Source organism: Anas acuta, chromosome 4, assembly GCF_963932015.1.
Source record: "Anas acuta chromosome 4, bAnaAcu1.1, whole genome shotgun sequence".
NCBI classification, from domain to species: Eukaryota; Metazoa; Chordata; class Aves; order Anseriformes; family Anatidae; genus Anas; species Anas acuta.
The window spans coordinates 55,770,235-55,785,580 of NC_088982.1; the positions used below are offsets into that span (position 1 = coordinate 55,770,235).

At 38.4% G+C, this 15,346-nt stretch overlaps 3 protein-coding genes and 1 long non-coding RNA gene across 11 annotated transcripts in view; 1 reads left to right on the forward strand and 3 right to left on the reverse strand.

The window, feature by feature from the left end:
• The window catches only part of WWC2 (WW and C2 domain containing 2), a 100,246-nt gene extending 90,359 nt beyond the window's left edge, over positions 1 to 9,887 (forward strand). For 6 of the 7 annotated variants that reach the window (XM_068681301.1, XM_068681302.1, XM_068681299.1 and 3 more), the window contains 3 exons: positions 337 to 579; positions 6,055 to 6,182; positions 7,469 to 9,887. In XM_068681301.1, the coding sequence (XP_068537402.1) occupies positions 337 to 579; positions 6,055 to 6,182; positions 7,469 to 7,535 (438 nt within the window). In that variant the 3' untranslated portion in view covers positions 7,536 to 9,887. Of the gene's footprint in view, positions 1 to 336; positions 580 to 6,043; positions 6,183 to 7,468 lie in introns of all 7 variants that reach the window. The other variant, XR_011096282.1, reaches the window with a different exon arrangement.
• The window catches only part of LOC137856213 (uncharacterized), a 49,641-nt gene continuing 34,722 nt past the window's right edge, over positions 428 to 15,346 (reverse strand). For both annotated transcript variants that reach the window (XR_011096286.1, XR_011096285.1), the window contains exons 2-4: positions 5,901 to 5,993; positions 1,020 to 1,135; positions 428 to 568 (exon numbers count right to left, since the gene is read on the reverse strand). This is a non-coding gene — a long non-coding RNA (uncharacterized lncRNA). The remainder of the gene's footprint in view (positions 569 to 1,019; positions 1,136 to 5,900; positions 5,994 to 15,346) is intronic.
• LOC137856210 (claudin-22-like) lies at positions 10,612 to 11,890 on the reverse strand. Its single transcript, XM_068681305.1, has one exon. It carries the CDS (start codon positions 11,600 to 11,602, stop codon positions 10,946 to 10,948), a length of 657 nt encoding a protein of 218 aa, XP_068537406.1. The 5' UTR covers positions 11,603 to 11,890; the 3' UTR covers positions 10,612 to 10,945.
• LOC137856211 (claudin-22-like) lies at positions 11,945 to 13,774 on the reverse strand. Its single transcript, XM_068681306.1, has one exon. It carries the CDS (start codon positions 13,471 to 13,473, stop codon positions 12,820 to 12,822), a length of 654 nt encoding a protein of 217 aa, XP_068537407.1. The 5' UTR covers positions 13,474 to 13,774; the 3' UTR covers positions 11,945 to 12,819.

Genomic DNA, 15,346 nt, shown 5'->3' on the forward strand with positions numbered 1-15,346 from the left:
TAAAATAAATAAATAAATAAATTATATAGTTGAAATCTGTGGGGAACTCTGTGTAGTTTTGGACTACTGGTATTGTGCTGTCCTGAGGATCAGACCAGGGTTTTTTGGTTTTAACCTGTCAATATATCATTCTACAAGTGGTTGGTGAATCTTTTGCACTTATGTTTAATGACTGATCAAAAAATAATTGCAGAATAGATGGATGTTTGGATGGGGATCTCATAGCAGCTTTCTGCTAACAGAAAATAGTTGAGCTTTTCTGAATGTATTCTGTCAAATTCTGCACTAGCCCTTCTGGATATTAATTTTTATTTTTCTCCTTCCCAAATGATTCAGCCTGTTTGCCAACCGATCATGCGAAGAGCTATGCAAGAGTGCCCTATCCGCACTTCCCTGGACTTGGAGCTGGACCTCCAGGCGTCACGCACACGACAGAATCGACTGAATGATGAGCTTCAGGCCTTGCGGGATCTTAAACAGAAGCTCGAGGAAATGAAAGGTAGAGGAGAGACAGACCTTCCCCTGTGTGTGCTCGAGGATGAACGATTTCAGAAACTCCTGAAACAAGCTGAAAAACAGGTATGAGCAGCATACAGATTTTGTGTGACTGAACAGAGATATGCTCTTGCCTTTTTTACAAATACATTTACAGATTTTTCCAGAAGCTCAGAGTTGACTACTTATGCTATGTAATTCAGATGTGTAAATGCTATTTCCTCTATTAGTCAATACTACAGCATTTACACCTAGAATATGAAGCAGCATTGTTGTAGCACCCCTATCTAAATGCTGTAGTAATTCAGAGTAGAAACTGTTATTTGAGGTAAGAGGTATGGTTGGTGTAGTAAAATAGCAGAGGTGTCTACTTGAAAGTTCATTTAACAGTTGCATCCCAGCCATATGTCTACAGAGTTTCATACACTTTTTGTCCTCCAGCATTAGCTGATTTGCAGCCTTCACAGAACTGGTAGCCAAAAGATCATTTTAACAGGTAGGGAGAGGCAACAGCCATTACTTACAGTAGTGGGGGTGTATGGGAAGGGTGGTACTTCCACTGTGGCTTAGTTCTTTAGGCAGGACATACTTGTTCTAATTTTGGCAGATTAAAGCCAAATTCTGCTCTCCATGGGATTGTCTGTAAAAGAATACAAATATATATTCAGTCTCTCATCTAACAAACTAAGATGGGATGCCCTCATGTGAGTAAAGACAAGAATAAGGATAGAAGGGATGAGAGGCAGCAGTGACAAGCTGGGCCATGGGAAATTCTGACTTAATACATGAAAAAAGTTGGATGTTAAGTGTTTTTTGTTTTGTTTTAGGGGGGCATTTGGTTGTGTTTTTTAAACTATGAGGGTGATCATCCTCTCCTGGACACAAGTTATTCAAAGTAGTAAAAATGGAAGCCCATTTCAATAAACTGCAGAGGACCTCTTAATATGTAAATAACAGTTTTAAAAATAGTTAATGTCAGTAAATAGCCTTGTGTAGGGCAGGGAAGGGATAATCCTAATATTTACACATACAAAGATAGGCTCTGAATTAGCTGAATTAGGAATGAGATACTGCAGATACAAGAAACAAAAACATCACAATGCTCTGATGTCAAAAAGCAAATAAGACATTGGGAATTAGAAAGCTGGAACAAAACAAGTCATCATTCTTTAATGATATAAATACATGTTCTACCTGCAACTTAAACATTGTTCAGTATGGTTCCCCATCTCAAAGCAGATAATAAGACTATGAAGGGTGAACAAGTACGGTCAAAGGAAGGAAACAGATTCTGTGTTAGGAATTGCCAAGTAGCTACACCTAAAGCTACAACTGTGAAATCATGAGTGTTGTGGAGGAGAGCACTTATATATTCATCATCTTTTAAATATGAGAAATAGGGAAATGAAGGGGTAGCAAGTTAAACAAACATATTATGATGTTTAAAAGCTGTAAATATAAAAATATACTTTATATTTATATAACTATATAATATAAAATATATAAATATATAAAAATATTTTTGACCGAACATTGTGAATAGCACAAGTTTACGTACACTCAAAAAGCAGATTGGTAAAGTCATGGAAGAAAAATCCAGCAGAGGTCATTAACCAGAATGATACCACCCACTTCAAGAAGGCCTAGACCATCAGCTTAGAAAACAAAGCCTTTTCCCAATATGTTCTCCCACGTCTGTTCTTGACCTGAGAGTGCTGTCCTCTCTGTCTGTCTCTTCCTTGGCTTCTGCTGCTGGCCATACTTAGCTAAGTTTTAAAATGGCTATAAAAACTAGCACAGTTCAGGCTCAGTGTTGAAAAGTATTTTGAAAGACCCTTGATTAAAATGGAGTAAGACATCACAATGTTTAAATATCACATGTTGTATCCATGTTTTATCATTATTATTCTACTTCATTGGATGTATTTGATCTTTGAAAAATTTAACCCATAAGAATAGCAGTTTATATAAAAGAAATTTATCTACATTTGTTTATAAGTTTATAAGTTGTATCTAATGCTCAATGCAGGACAATCATTTTAAATTGTTTGTTTAATTTAAAACAAAACCCACAAGTTTATTCCCACTAGAATAGAGCACTGTTTAATATTACTAATCCTTTGGATTTGTGCATTCTTATTTCAGCCAGCTCTTCCAAGGAGATAGGTGTCTGATACCTTATATTTCTGGAGTCAGTTATCAGCCCAGTGACACATGCTGCAATGAGGAATAAGGGCAGTAATATACATTCTTAAAATACATGCAGGCTGCAGCACAGCATTTAAGTCCCTCTTTCCAAGCTAAAAGTGAGATCAATGATCACAGCCACTCCACCTCTTTGAACAGTGCTTACCAAGTTTCTAGAAATATTTCTGCCCTTAGTATCATTGCAGCCTTCCCCTGCGGAACAAAACAACCCTGAGAATGCTGTACTCTGCTGTCAGTGTTTCCTCTTGGGTTAGCAGAACACAGCAGTCCACAGAACATCATCATACATTATTTTTGAGATCCTGCAGGCATTATAATGGCACAGACTAATGCAGCAGCTAGAAGTGCCAGAACAACTGAGAGAGTCTCAAGTGGAAAAAGAAATTGCAGATGTAGGGGATATTGAAAATCAGTGGCTGCTTGCTAGCACGCAGTTACTCTGCTTGAAGCCCAATACCCAGACGCCATTCCTTCCCTGCCTACTACACATTCCTAAGTATAGCAAGAATGTAAAGCCCAGTAATAACTGCAGATAAAAACCAGTAGGTAATTCTGTGCAGCACAAACATTGTTTCTGTTTAGGTAGCATTTCTGTGAGAAATCATCCAGGATTTCAAAGCTTGTCTTAAATCCTCATACTAGTAAGTTTTCAGATACCTAGCGCCCTTTGAAGTACCTCCTCTTCACTTGTGTCCAAAAAAGATTCTTGAGTATAGCCACAAATATCTTTTTTTTTTTTCCAATATACAGTCTATGTAAAAGTAATCTTTAATTGTGTCATTAATAACACAAATATGTCCTTGTTTCCAGTGTTTTGGTGTTTAGCACTTAACAATTTTTCTTTAGGCTCGCTTTCATTCTCCTATACAAAACAAAAATGAACGTGACAGGAGTTAGCATTTCAGCTTTAATTTTGCTCGTCTTTCCTTATTCTTTGTTATCTCATGCTTAAGTTAAGCACGGATACCGGGATTCCTCTCTGGCTGAGGTCAGATTTTTGGCACTTAAGGAATGCACAGCCAAAGTTTGTGTGCCTTTGTGTTTTAGATGGATGGAGGATTGACTGGCTATAAATCAGTCAAGAACCATGATATTAATACAGTCCCAGTCTTGTACACACCTTCTCATGTGCATGTTCTCATACTAGACTGAAATTAAAGTCTACCTGAGAGCATCCTGAAACTGTCAAGTTCTGAGTCCCAATCCACGTTCGAGGTAGCTGTGGCAAATGGGAGAGATCACTTCCCTCAGTTGTCTGCTCCTTCCTTCTGCTGGAGATCACTGCTCTGCACTAGCAGGGAATGTCTCTTAGCTTCCTGCAGCCTGACACGCTAGTTCAAAATAAATTTGACACCTGTCTGACAGAGATCACAAGTCTGTAGACCTTTGGTCTCTCACTATGTGTTGTTGGCTCAGAGTAATCTCATGCATATAAAAAAATAAAGGATTTTTCTGATAAAAATGTAAGGAGTGCAATATCAGCACAGTGAGTGGCCAGCGTTAAGAAAAAAAACGATTGTATTTATGCTGTTAGCCTGAAATGCAGTAGTCACAAAAATCTTGCATATAATTAGGGAAAAGATAAAATTAGTAAGTTTTGAAAAATTGTACGTTTAGTGCATTGATGATAAATATTAGTTGTGGGATCTGATAAAAACATATGGCCAGTGACATACGTAAAATTTATTAATACACTACCAGCTGTAGATTACAAACTTATGTTCACTAACAAACAGGGGAAACAATGTTTACAGGTTAATTTCACTTTAAAATCTTTGCTCTTTTGGAGTTGGGAACTTAAGTTAACAGCAGCACAAGTTTACTGGGGGGTAGGTATTTACTGAACTGCATTCATATCAAGAAAGATCCTTGAAACCAGGCCAGATACCTTTGTAGAGGCTGGTGTTCTTGCCTTGGCTTTGATACTGCTACAATGCAAATGAAAGAATGAGTCTTTATCCACATGTAAAATCTGTGTTTTTTAAGCGGCTTACTTGAACCTTTCCACTAGGTCTATGATTTCACTACCATTAGAACTGAGAGAGCATTGATGGGTATCACCAGCTCTAGGGAGAAGCAAGTCAGCAAGGGCTGCTGAGATGGAAATCGGTGTCCATGGAGCAAAGACACCCCTTGGGAGTTCTCATCTTTCGCCTGTTTATTCCAAAGCTTCTTTTCCCTTGAGCTCTTATTTGCAGTCTCTAGTAACGGATTCATAGAATAAGGAAGGGGCTACCTTACAGAAAATGCTAAGCACATCTGTTTTACACAAAATGCCTTTGTCTTGTAACCACCCTTCTACCAGTTTGGTTTTAATCCCTTATTAACATCATAAAGGAAGGACTTACAGTAGATTTCACTAGAAAATTTGGATGTAGTAAAATTAATACATTTGTTAATAAGTGACTGTATTTCCCATTCATACTTGCTTGTGTGGTACTGGGAACTTGATTCCAATGCATTTAGCATCAGCTTAACCTCATTTTGGTTTATGCCCTCAGTGCCTGTAAAGCGTTTTAATAGAAGGTGGTGATGTGAAAAATGCATTGCAGAAGAAGAAAATTATTTTATGGCTTTGTTTTTCCCACAAACCAGTTCAATATATAGTAAGCATCGTAATGTTCTAAAACAGGTATTTTCTTACATAAAATTACAGAACACCTCTAAATGGGTGAAAGCAATTTGGAAGGATATGTCTTTAGTCTCACATTTCTTTTAGACTAGCATTTTTAACCGAAAAAATACAGCGTTATTGCAAGTATTAGAATTGACATGCATTTGAGTAACGGTAAATATGGTTTGTATATAAATATAAACATAAATAGTGTTGTGTCATGAATAAAAGTGTAAGAATTCATGAATATTAACTTTGCAAAGAAGGTTAGCAGAACTTGAATGTGTGTTTTGAGAGCTCATTTTTGTTTAATAATTTCATCATTTAATCATTTCAGATTAGGTATAGACAATTTTCCTAACAGCTGACATTAGGAAATAAAAATATTTTACACGGAAGGAGAATTACTGTTTCTCAGTTCCAAAAAGACATTTGGATAGACAGCATTTGTTTGTACAAACTTAAGAATTGTTTAACTGTCTAGGTATTGCCCTAAGAAATATCAAACTTTACAGCACTTAGTAACTACCTGTGATGGCACTTATTTTTGTTTTTATTATATTTTTAGAAAATGCTCTGTTACCTTACTGAGTGCTCATTGCTCAGACTTCGTAACATCTTCTGTCTTGCTGGCCCTTTGTGTAGAGATTTTGGTTGACAGAAGAATTTGTCATTTCTGTGAAATAAGCAGTTGCTCATTATTAGCAAAATATAGTTATTTTATAGTTATTTTACAGGCTGAACAGTCAAAAGAAGAGCAGAAACAAGGTTTAAGTGCTGAGAAACTGATGAGGAAAGCTTCTAAGGATGTATGCCGGTTACGGGAGCAAAGCCAGAAAGTGCCGCTGCAGGTGCAGTCATTCAGGTATGGCCTTTTATGCTTTTCCACAATTTTTCTAGTGTAGTTAAGTAACACATTTTTTTTCTAAATATAACTAAACATGACCTGCAATGAAAGTCCACATACCTTAGAATTGCAAGACACATCATCCCTTTCTAACACAGCTAAAAATTGGAGTTTGAGAGGGCTGGGTAACTTGCTCACATGACAGAAGCTGAGCTGCGGTGGTGGTAAGAAAGCAGAGAGAAGCAGAAAGGGTTCCTCAGGAAAGAAGCGTTACAGTTGCGCTATTTAACTTCAGTATGAAATTCAGAGCATCTTCAAAGGGTTTTCATTTTCTCAGCAACACTTTTTGAAAAGAAGGGGGGGGACAGTGATGGAAATTTAACAGTCATCACAGCTGCTGCATAAGTTTACAGAAACACGTGATAGTGCTTAAGACACAATCATTCCTCTGCAAGAAGGGTATAGTAAGCCTCCCTTCTCCTTTATCTCCTAATCACAACACAATTCACCCAAGAATCCCATTTATGTAGTTGATTTTGCTCTGGGCTGCTATTTTTGATCAGAACTCAAGCTTACCAGTGAAAAAAGATGGTTTAGTCTCTTGGACAACTAGTTACTTCCTAAGGCTGAATTGTATTTGTCCTGCTAGTTGGACTTGGTACAATGATGTGGCTTCAGATTAATCACACAGAGGCATTTTGAAGCTCTCAAGAAGAGTGTCTCTTCTGAGCTTTGATTTTTAAGCCCCCAATATTTATCATCTGCTTTCTAGCCTTCTGGCAGACAAGCATGTACAAACTTGTTATGCTTCAGTAATCTCTCAGTTTGTAAGAGACAGAAATGGTAACAGCACAGGGGAAACAACTGGAGACTGGGATGACAATTCTGCTGCTTGCCCAGACCTAGTTCTTAAGTTTTCTTTTCCCTTTTCCAAAGTCAGAATTAAATGTTTTGCCTTTTCTTTGCTACCCCCCCCCCCCCCCCCCCCCAGATATCATCATAGGAAATGCGGTGACTGTATCAATATTTTTGTCTTGTCATTGCAGTTATTACTGAAACATTGACTTTTTCTTGTTCAATATTGGAGCTGCTTTTTACATAAATCTGCCTAAAAAAGGAATTACAAGAAGATATTCTGGCAAATGCAATTGTAAATAAATTCACTGTGTATTTTCCTCACTGTGTATTTTTCCAAGCCTGTATTTTAAAGAACTACGCTGTGACATTAGCAACTCTACAGTAGATGACATTAGAGTCATGCCATAAATGGTGAAATAACAACTTGTTTTTGTTTCTAATTTCAGGGAGAAGATAGCATATTTCACAAGAGCAAAGATCAGTATACCAGCCCTTCCAGCTGATGACGTGTAATTATGCATTTTCATTGAAGTGTTTTCCCACTTGCTCATCTCTTTTTTAGATGAACTTTTTAGTTCTAGTGACCTGCTTTTAAAAGATCTTCTATTTTACATTCACTATTGATATGTTTATTTGTAAAATACAGTGAATTGAATTGTATGCCTGAAAAAGACAAAAAAAACAACAACCAGAAAACCAAAGTAGATTAATTTTGGTATACTGATGCTGATTTTGTACAGTTTGTATGTAATGCATGTGTGTTTTTATTTTGTAAAGATGGAACAAAGGAACAAAGGCAGTACTAAGCATGTATCCTGTTGAACCGCACTGTGTTGAGAAATATTACGTTCAGCAGAAGATTGTTTATCTTTTCACTATTTTCATGTGAGCAGACTGTGAAGATGGCTGTTTTGCCATGCAATATTTTTGTATAAGAGTGTGACTTTCATAGTTTGAAGTTAACTACAACTGTAAACTCCTTTCCAAAACATCAAGGCTGCCTCACAACAGCTGCTAATTAGATTCATCACCCATATTGGAATTTTGTTTCTGAAAACAAATATCTTCTGTTTTTGTTTTTAATACTTTACAGGAAGAAACAGAGCCCAGAGTTTAGTTTTGTGAATGTACAGTACTTTAACCTGCACTAAAAGGTTTCTTGCATCTGCGGGAGAGTGAGGAAAGACAAAGCAGACAAGTAACCCTAAAAACTTATTATGAGACTACCAAAAGGGCAGCTGCTTTCTGAACTGGAAGCTGAATCAGATTTGTAATACCAGCATTGAAATCAGAATAGTTATAGCCACTGTACACTTAGTGAGGGTTTCCTCTATACGAACCTTTTGTCTTTAAGGCTCTTATTGCTGACTAGGAGAATATAGCAATGTTCACTAGGCTTACAAATACATGGAGATTTTTTTTTTTTAGAGTATTTGTACCAACAGAAAAATCTGTCAGGTAGTAACTCAGTCTGTTCGTAAAGTAAACCCTTTCTGATCTGAAAAGATCCTAACTAGAAGGCTTTGCCTATTTTGGTACAAAACATTGTTAAAAATACACAATTGACCCTGAATGCAGTTGAGCGTGCACAGGTTTAATAACTAGATATGAAGAACACATTTCAAATCTGTTTTATATGGAGAAGCCTCCTAGGAAGAAACATCAACTTGTATTCATTCTGTTAGAAGTCCAGAACATCGGATGTTTACACAGCCCTGTCTGGGTAAAAGCAGTTGGGGTTTTACCTTGTTTGGACTGCACAAGTAGACAGACAGCGTAGACAGAATTATTTCATTTTCTACTTAGTATGTTGCACTCACATGTATTTAATGCAGTGGCTGAGGTTTTCTTCCCCAAGCAACAAGCCGCATATGCATGGTCTTAATCTTTCAAAAAGGCTGTAATTGGTGAGAAAATGGAAGTGCCTATAACCACAATATAGTAGCAGCTGTCTGAAGTTCAAAGTGACAATTCTGTCGTGAGAGGTCTGTATAAGCCTCACCCAAGGGTTTTCTTATGCACAAACGCATCAGTTCACTTCAATGTATAGCAAAACATGCTATTTTGGGCATTATGACTGGTTGAACATCCTTTATGAATGCCCCATTTGTTTTTTGTTTCTTGGGTTTGAGATAACATTCATATTCGAAAGGTCAATTTTAAAAAACAAGTCTGGAATTATTTAATGTAGAGGTGAAATGAAGGTTGGCAGTTTCAACTTCTCAATTTGATTATATAAGATGTTTGTAGAATAATGTTTAGAGGTATACTTTATGATTTTTCTTTTATTTATTTACAGTCTTATTTATGTTCTGTTTAATATAGTTCAGTTCTGGCCATAAAAATAAGGATGCTGTTGTGAAAAGTATTTAGAGCTGCCTAAATTCTTGCCAGCTTAGCTGTTTTTTCTCACACATTGAATAATTTTCAAAAAGTATTATCTGATTTGTAAGCATGGGGTAAGGCCAAAATGTAAGTATTGCTGGCTTTAGCTTGCAAAACTCATTTAAAAATGAGAGACTTATTGCTCCTCCCTTTCCACATTGGTAAGGCTGAACATATTTATAGGCAGCTTTTAACAGTTCTGTTTGTTTTGTTTTTAACTAATTCAAATTATGCACACTCAAAACACTCAATAGAATAAGCTAAAATAATACATACAAATAACCCCCATCAGTTTAAAATTATAAATATTACTCCAAGTAGAACTTACTCTGCACAGCAGGGTATAACAAGTGTAATTAGTTCTGTTTCCAGGTACCAATATCATGCAGTTGCATATATCAAAATCTAAATATTACTGGTACAAGAATATTTAGCCAAATGAGCAAAGGTAAGCAGAAATTGTAATTGAACAAATCATTTTTTTTTTTAAAAAAAAAAACTATTGCTATGTTTATACTGTATTAAATATCAAATGCTCAGGACTGAACTAAATATTTAATCAGGTTATATTCTGAATGTGTTTCTGTTCTAATTTTGTCTGTAAGAGTATGCAAATACATCACATAGATTAACTTGTCTCTGCACTTTCCATGTGTTTCAGTGATTGGAAAATACTTTTTTTTAAAACAAAGCTCTTTTCCAGACCAGTGTTTTATTTCTTTTATTGCTGTTCTATGTCTTCATATGCTCTTTGCAGAAACAGATGGCTGCTACAGATTTGTCAATGTAAAATCACCGCAATTTATAGAAAGTTCACATCAATCACTGACAAGTCTTAGGATAAGTTATAAAGAAAATTATTCATACACTTAAGTTAGTTCTTTACATTCATTAAATAAGAACTTCAGTAGCAATGAGCACAGTCAACTCTCCACCAGGCAGCATCTTACTGTTATTCAAAACTGCTGGCTTACCAGAGATTGTGGATGTGTGCTGGAATATATTCAATCGTCCATGTGCACACACACACGGTCTGGATGGAGAATCTTGTACTACATGACATTTACAACATTTAGTTTACACTGGTGTAAATGAATATAAATCCATGGAATTTCATTTAAGGTTATACATTGTATTATATTTCTGTATTGCGTGTTGAACTAGCACTACAAACGGTTTCAGGACTTGAGTATTTTTTGTAAGAAAGACATTCTTTAAAGCAGCCCCACAACATCAGTACAGCTTTTGCTATGTAAAATATGGTCAAGTCTCCATGCATACCTAGAGATCCAAGATTTTATACTCATTTATCATTTAAAAACACACACACACACACAAACACTGCAATTGATCAGATTTTGGAGAAAAAACAACAGGGACTTGGATCTGCAGAGCTCATCCATTAGTGTAATTAAAGGAACTACACAGTAAGAAACAATCCCTGCCCTCAGTCTTGTAAACAATAGCCTGTCCATTCAGTAGCCTTCCCTTACTGTAATGCAAGAGTAAGAAATCTGAAAACCCAGCATCTACCCTTTTCAGTGTCCTCTATTTCCAGTTTCCACATACTGATGGGTGTCTTGTATATCTGCCATTGTATGCTGTTCTGGTAGTTGATGCTCAGATGACAAGACGACTGTGGAGAGGAGTAGGAAGCCTCCTAGAATTACGAAAAGTCCCCCAAACCAGCCACTGAACAGTGCATCCCCTATTTCCCATCTGGGTACAATCTCCGGGATCTGTTCATCCCTTAATTCCTGGATTATATTATGGACTACACAAGAAACAGGGACTAGGACCAGAACTCCAGCTATCCACATGAGTATTCCTCCAAGAAGTAACAGCTGTTTCTTTAGCTTCTGTTCTGTGTCCTCCAGCATTAGGCAGTCCAAACCAAGACTAGAGATCACAAGGCTCAGAAAGCTTGGTCCATTTGATGAAGATACTAAAATCCTGGAAGTCCTGAATTCTAGAGGCAAAGCTAGGAAAGAATCAAAGTCTTCACACTGTGTTCCTCCTACATCTTGGACTATACACGTTTGCCAGAGTCCCATAGTCCAAAGCTCCAGTTCGTTTAAGTCTAAATTCAGATTTTTCCAGTCTGGTAAATAGTTACAGGTACCGGTTAAAATCCATCCTAGTGTAGACAACAGCAATCCAACTAACTGCAGCCTGTGTCTGTGGACCAAGTTCATTTTTAGCAGTTGTAGAAGTACTGAACTGCTTGCTTTTGCAGACAATACATACTGAACATTGGCAAAAGTTAAAACAATGCTTTGTAAAGCATGAAGTACTCCTCCCCCTCCAGCCTTATGTTATGTGCAGTGTTTGGGGGATTGGGAAGTAGTGTGGTAAACCAGTAATTGAAGGGTGTGACCACAGCTAGGCTCATCTTTCATTAGTTTGCATTTTTAAGTTAATTTTTTTAATTCTATACTTTGCTGTGCATTGATTTGCTAGAGCATTACAGCAGTTCTGCTAATTTTGGCATTTCATAGTTTGTTTTTAAATTAAACTAAGAACCACAGATACAAGGTATTTTAATACCACATTGGTATATTCCCACTTAAGTGAGGCTGTCTGCTTTGCGGCCAGTTAAGTATCATTTGCTTCAAGTTAACGGCTACACATTGAGAGCAACATGTTGCTGTAGGTGAACAGATACCAAGAAGCCTTTGACAGAGCACATAAAACCTCAGTGCACTATCTTCTGACACAGGCAGGTATTTTGAAAGCTGTGTATCTCAACCTCTTTTTGGTGCATCAGGGATGCAGATTTTAAAATTGAGTTATTCTATGTGCTAGATTGGGTAAACAACTCCTTGGGTATGAAGCACCCACACCGTAATACCCCATGCACAAAGAGACATCCACAACTCTTGGTAGCACGCCAGAAATCTACAGTTTTCTTAGCACAGCGATTTGCTAGTACACTGAAAAACAATTTGAGGCAATGAATTCACGTAGACTGTTTAGGATGAGGAAAAAAACACTCGAGCTCATATGTCACTGCATTAGGCAAGTGGAAAATTGCGACAGGGAATCAAGCTTTGCGGCTCAGTTAATTGGGTTCGTATGAAAAGGAAGCGTACGTATTTTGGTTAAAAGCCAAGACGTAACAGAACATGCATATTCATCTTGAGGATTTTACAGTGCAGTTGAGAAAATAAAAGCACCTTTTCTACAAAGTCTGTGAAAAACTTCAGCGTTCACCTGTAAAACAATATTTTAAATAGTTCTACAGGTGAGAAATTACACCACTTCCAAATCCCAGTTATGAAGAAAACATGAAAGTTTAGGAATCAGGTAAGTAACAAAGAGTCCTTTGAATTACTACGGAACAAGCTTCTGGCTTGCACTAGAGTTTGGAAAAGACAGAGCAGTTTTTCTGTACTACTTAAAACTCCTGTTTTTAAGGCCTGGTTTCAGTTTCCAAGTGTTGACACTGATCTTGCTGTTCTGCTACTGCGTAATGGCCTGAAGATGGATGGACATCAGTTGAACAGATTGTGCAATTAAGTAGGGAACCTCCTAATATCAGGCAAAATCCAGCAAGCCAGCCAACAAATAACGCTTCCCCCAAATCCCACCTGGGAACAATGTCTGGTATATTCTCATCCCAAAATTCCTGGACTGTGGAGTGGGCAACCCAAGAAACTGGGACAATAGCCGTAATCCCCGATATCCAGAAGAGCATTCCTCCAAACTGCAACAGCCGTTTCTTTTGATCCTGTTGTCTTTCACCAAGTTTCAAACAGTCCAACCCAAATCCTGAGAGCAAGAGGCCCACAAGCCCCAATCCATTAGAGAAAAACATCAAAATCCTAGAAAACCTGAGTTCTGGAGGCAAAGCTAAGAAAGAATCAAAGTCCTTGCATTGCATTCCCCCTTCTTCCTGGACAACACAAGCTTGCCAGAGTCCCATGGTCCAGATCTCCAGTTCATTCAGTTCCAAGTTCAGGTTTTTCCACTGGGGTAAGTAGGTAGTGAGGCAGGACAGGACCCATCCCAATAGAGATAACAACATGCCACCCAATTGCATCACCGGCCGATAGGCCAAGGCCATTGTAAGAGCGCAGTCCTTGAGGTGCGAGGAGGAAGGGGAGGAAGGTCTCCCCAGGCGCTCTGTAACAACTGCTGCCGTCAGCCGTGGTGGACGCTATGATGATTTTAGTTCTCTGCTGCCCCGAATATAAGCCTTTGCTGTTAACCCCTTGTGAGCTCTCAAGCACTTTTTTGTTCTTCACGAATATAATGTTTCACATAAAGGACGAAGGACTTCGCTAAACCATGAGTTAGGCTTTCTGATAAGGATTTGATCTGTTACCTTCCAATTTGCTTGGTAAAATTATATCCCAATGCCTGATGATTACAAGCCTGAGGATGAACAAAGAAGGCTCTATGACCCCTCACCCTAAAACACAACGGAAATCTTTGTGCTTCAATACGGATTAATTAGATTTTAAGTGGTGATAAAAAGTCAGCTCTGTGTGCAACAGGACTTCATTGTAATGGCTAAATTTGAGATTTCAGGGATGTAAATCAAGGCCTTGCAAAGAAAGGTAGACTGTTTGCCTATAATCTTTATTCTTAGACTTCCTCAACATACATAACGGCTTATCTTCCACTGCCATTTTATGTCCCCAGCACTGTAAAAGACGCTTTGTAAAAGATCCTTACGTTTCACATTTTCTACATTCACTTCTTTTAAAATGGGCTTTGTTTTGACCGACTCTTGAGGGGAAAAGGAGACGGCTATGGTCAAAGTACCGTAGAGAATGAAATCCTAGCCATTCCGCCCCATAATGAACTCAGGCAGATCATCAGACGGGGTAAGTTGTACCCGCCCCAGGACCTCAGCAGCACCACAGTAGCAGCTTACACCAGCCCAGTGTCCCCTTTCCTACAGCCCATGTCCCAGATGGCACAGAGCATCCACTAGTGTCTAACAGCTTTTGGCACTCAGAGCTCTGAGGGCCGGGGGATGTCTAGTACCTTTCCGATCAAAGCAAAATGCCACTATGACATTACCCCGTTAGGAACCCCTGCTTTTTCCTGCTGTCACGTTAGCTGTACTGCTGCTTGCCTGCCGGGTCAGCAGGGAGAACACTTGTCTGTTATTGCCCCCCACAGGCAGCAGCACAGCCTGTATGGGAGAAAGCTGAGCAGAGCAAACATGCACACGTGTACAACCCTGAGGTTCTCTCCAGCCTCCTTTGGCTTCATTTGCTGGATGTGATACAGAACCACGTCTGACAAATCCGTGTATTTTCTTTTGCAGTTGTTCAAAACAGGTTACTGGGTGATGGAAGAGCATGGCACTGCTTCTGAAGGTCTCCAAAACTTCCTAACCCTCGTGTTTTTACTGCCACAAGTTGTGAAGAGCCAACACAAAGAAAGATGATCTGTTTCCCCTATGCTTGTGTGCCAACCCAGGCAAACAACTTACACCTGGTCAAAAAATTACCGCGTACAAGAGCAGGGTATCACCAAGGATATTACTGACAACACTGGGAACAAACTGATGCAAGCAAGGCTCTAACTTTGGCCACCCGCTAGGCATAAGAAATAAAAATTCATTCAGACTCCAGATTGCGCTTTCAGATTTGGCAGTGTTGTTTCTCTCCCCTTTCTGTTTTCAGAGCAGGGAAACTAGTTCTGGAAATCATCCTAACATTCAATGAGAAACTCCATAATGTCATTTGAATAATTTTTCAGATAAACAGCTACACTTCAGGAGTGCTTCTGCTCATTCAGGGGCTACATGCTTATTTGACTTTTAAATCATGGTCACTGCCAGACTATTACCAGCAGCCAGTTGCACTTCCCTTATCTATGAACCTTTCACATTTCCTTCCCTGCTGCTAATTCCAACAGGCGCTGCAGTGTGGAAGCACAAGGTCAGGCACATGAAGGCCATTCATTCTGCTAACGCTGAC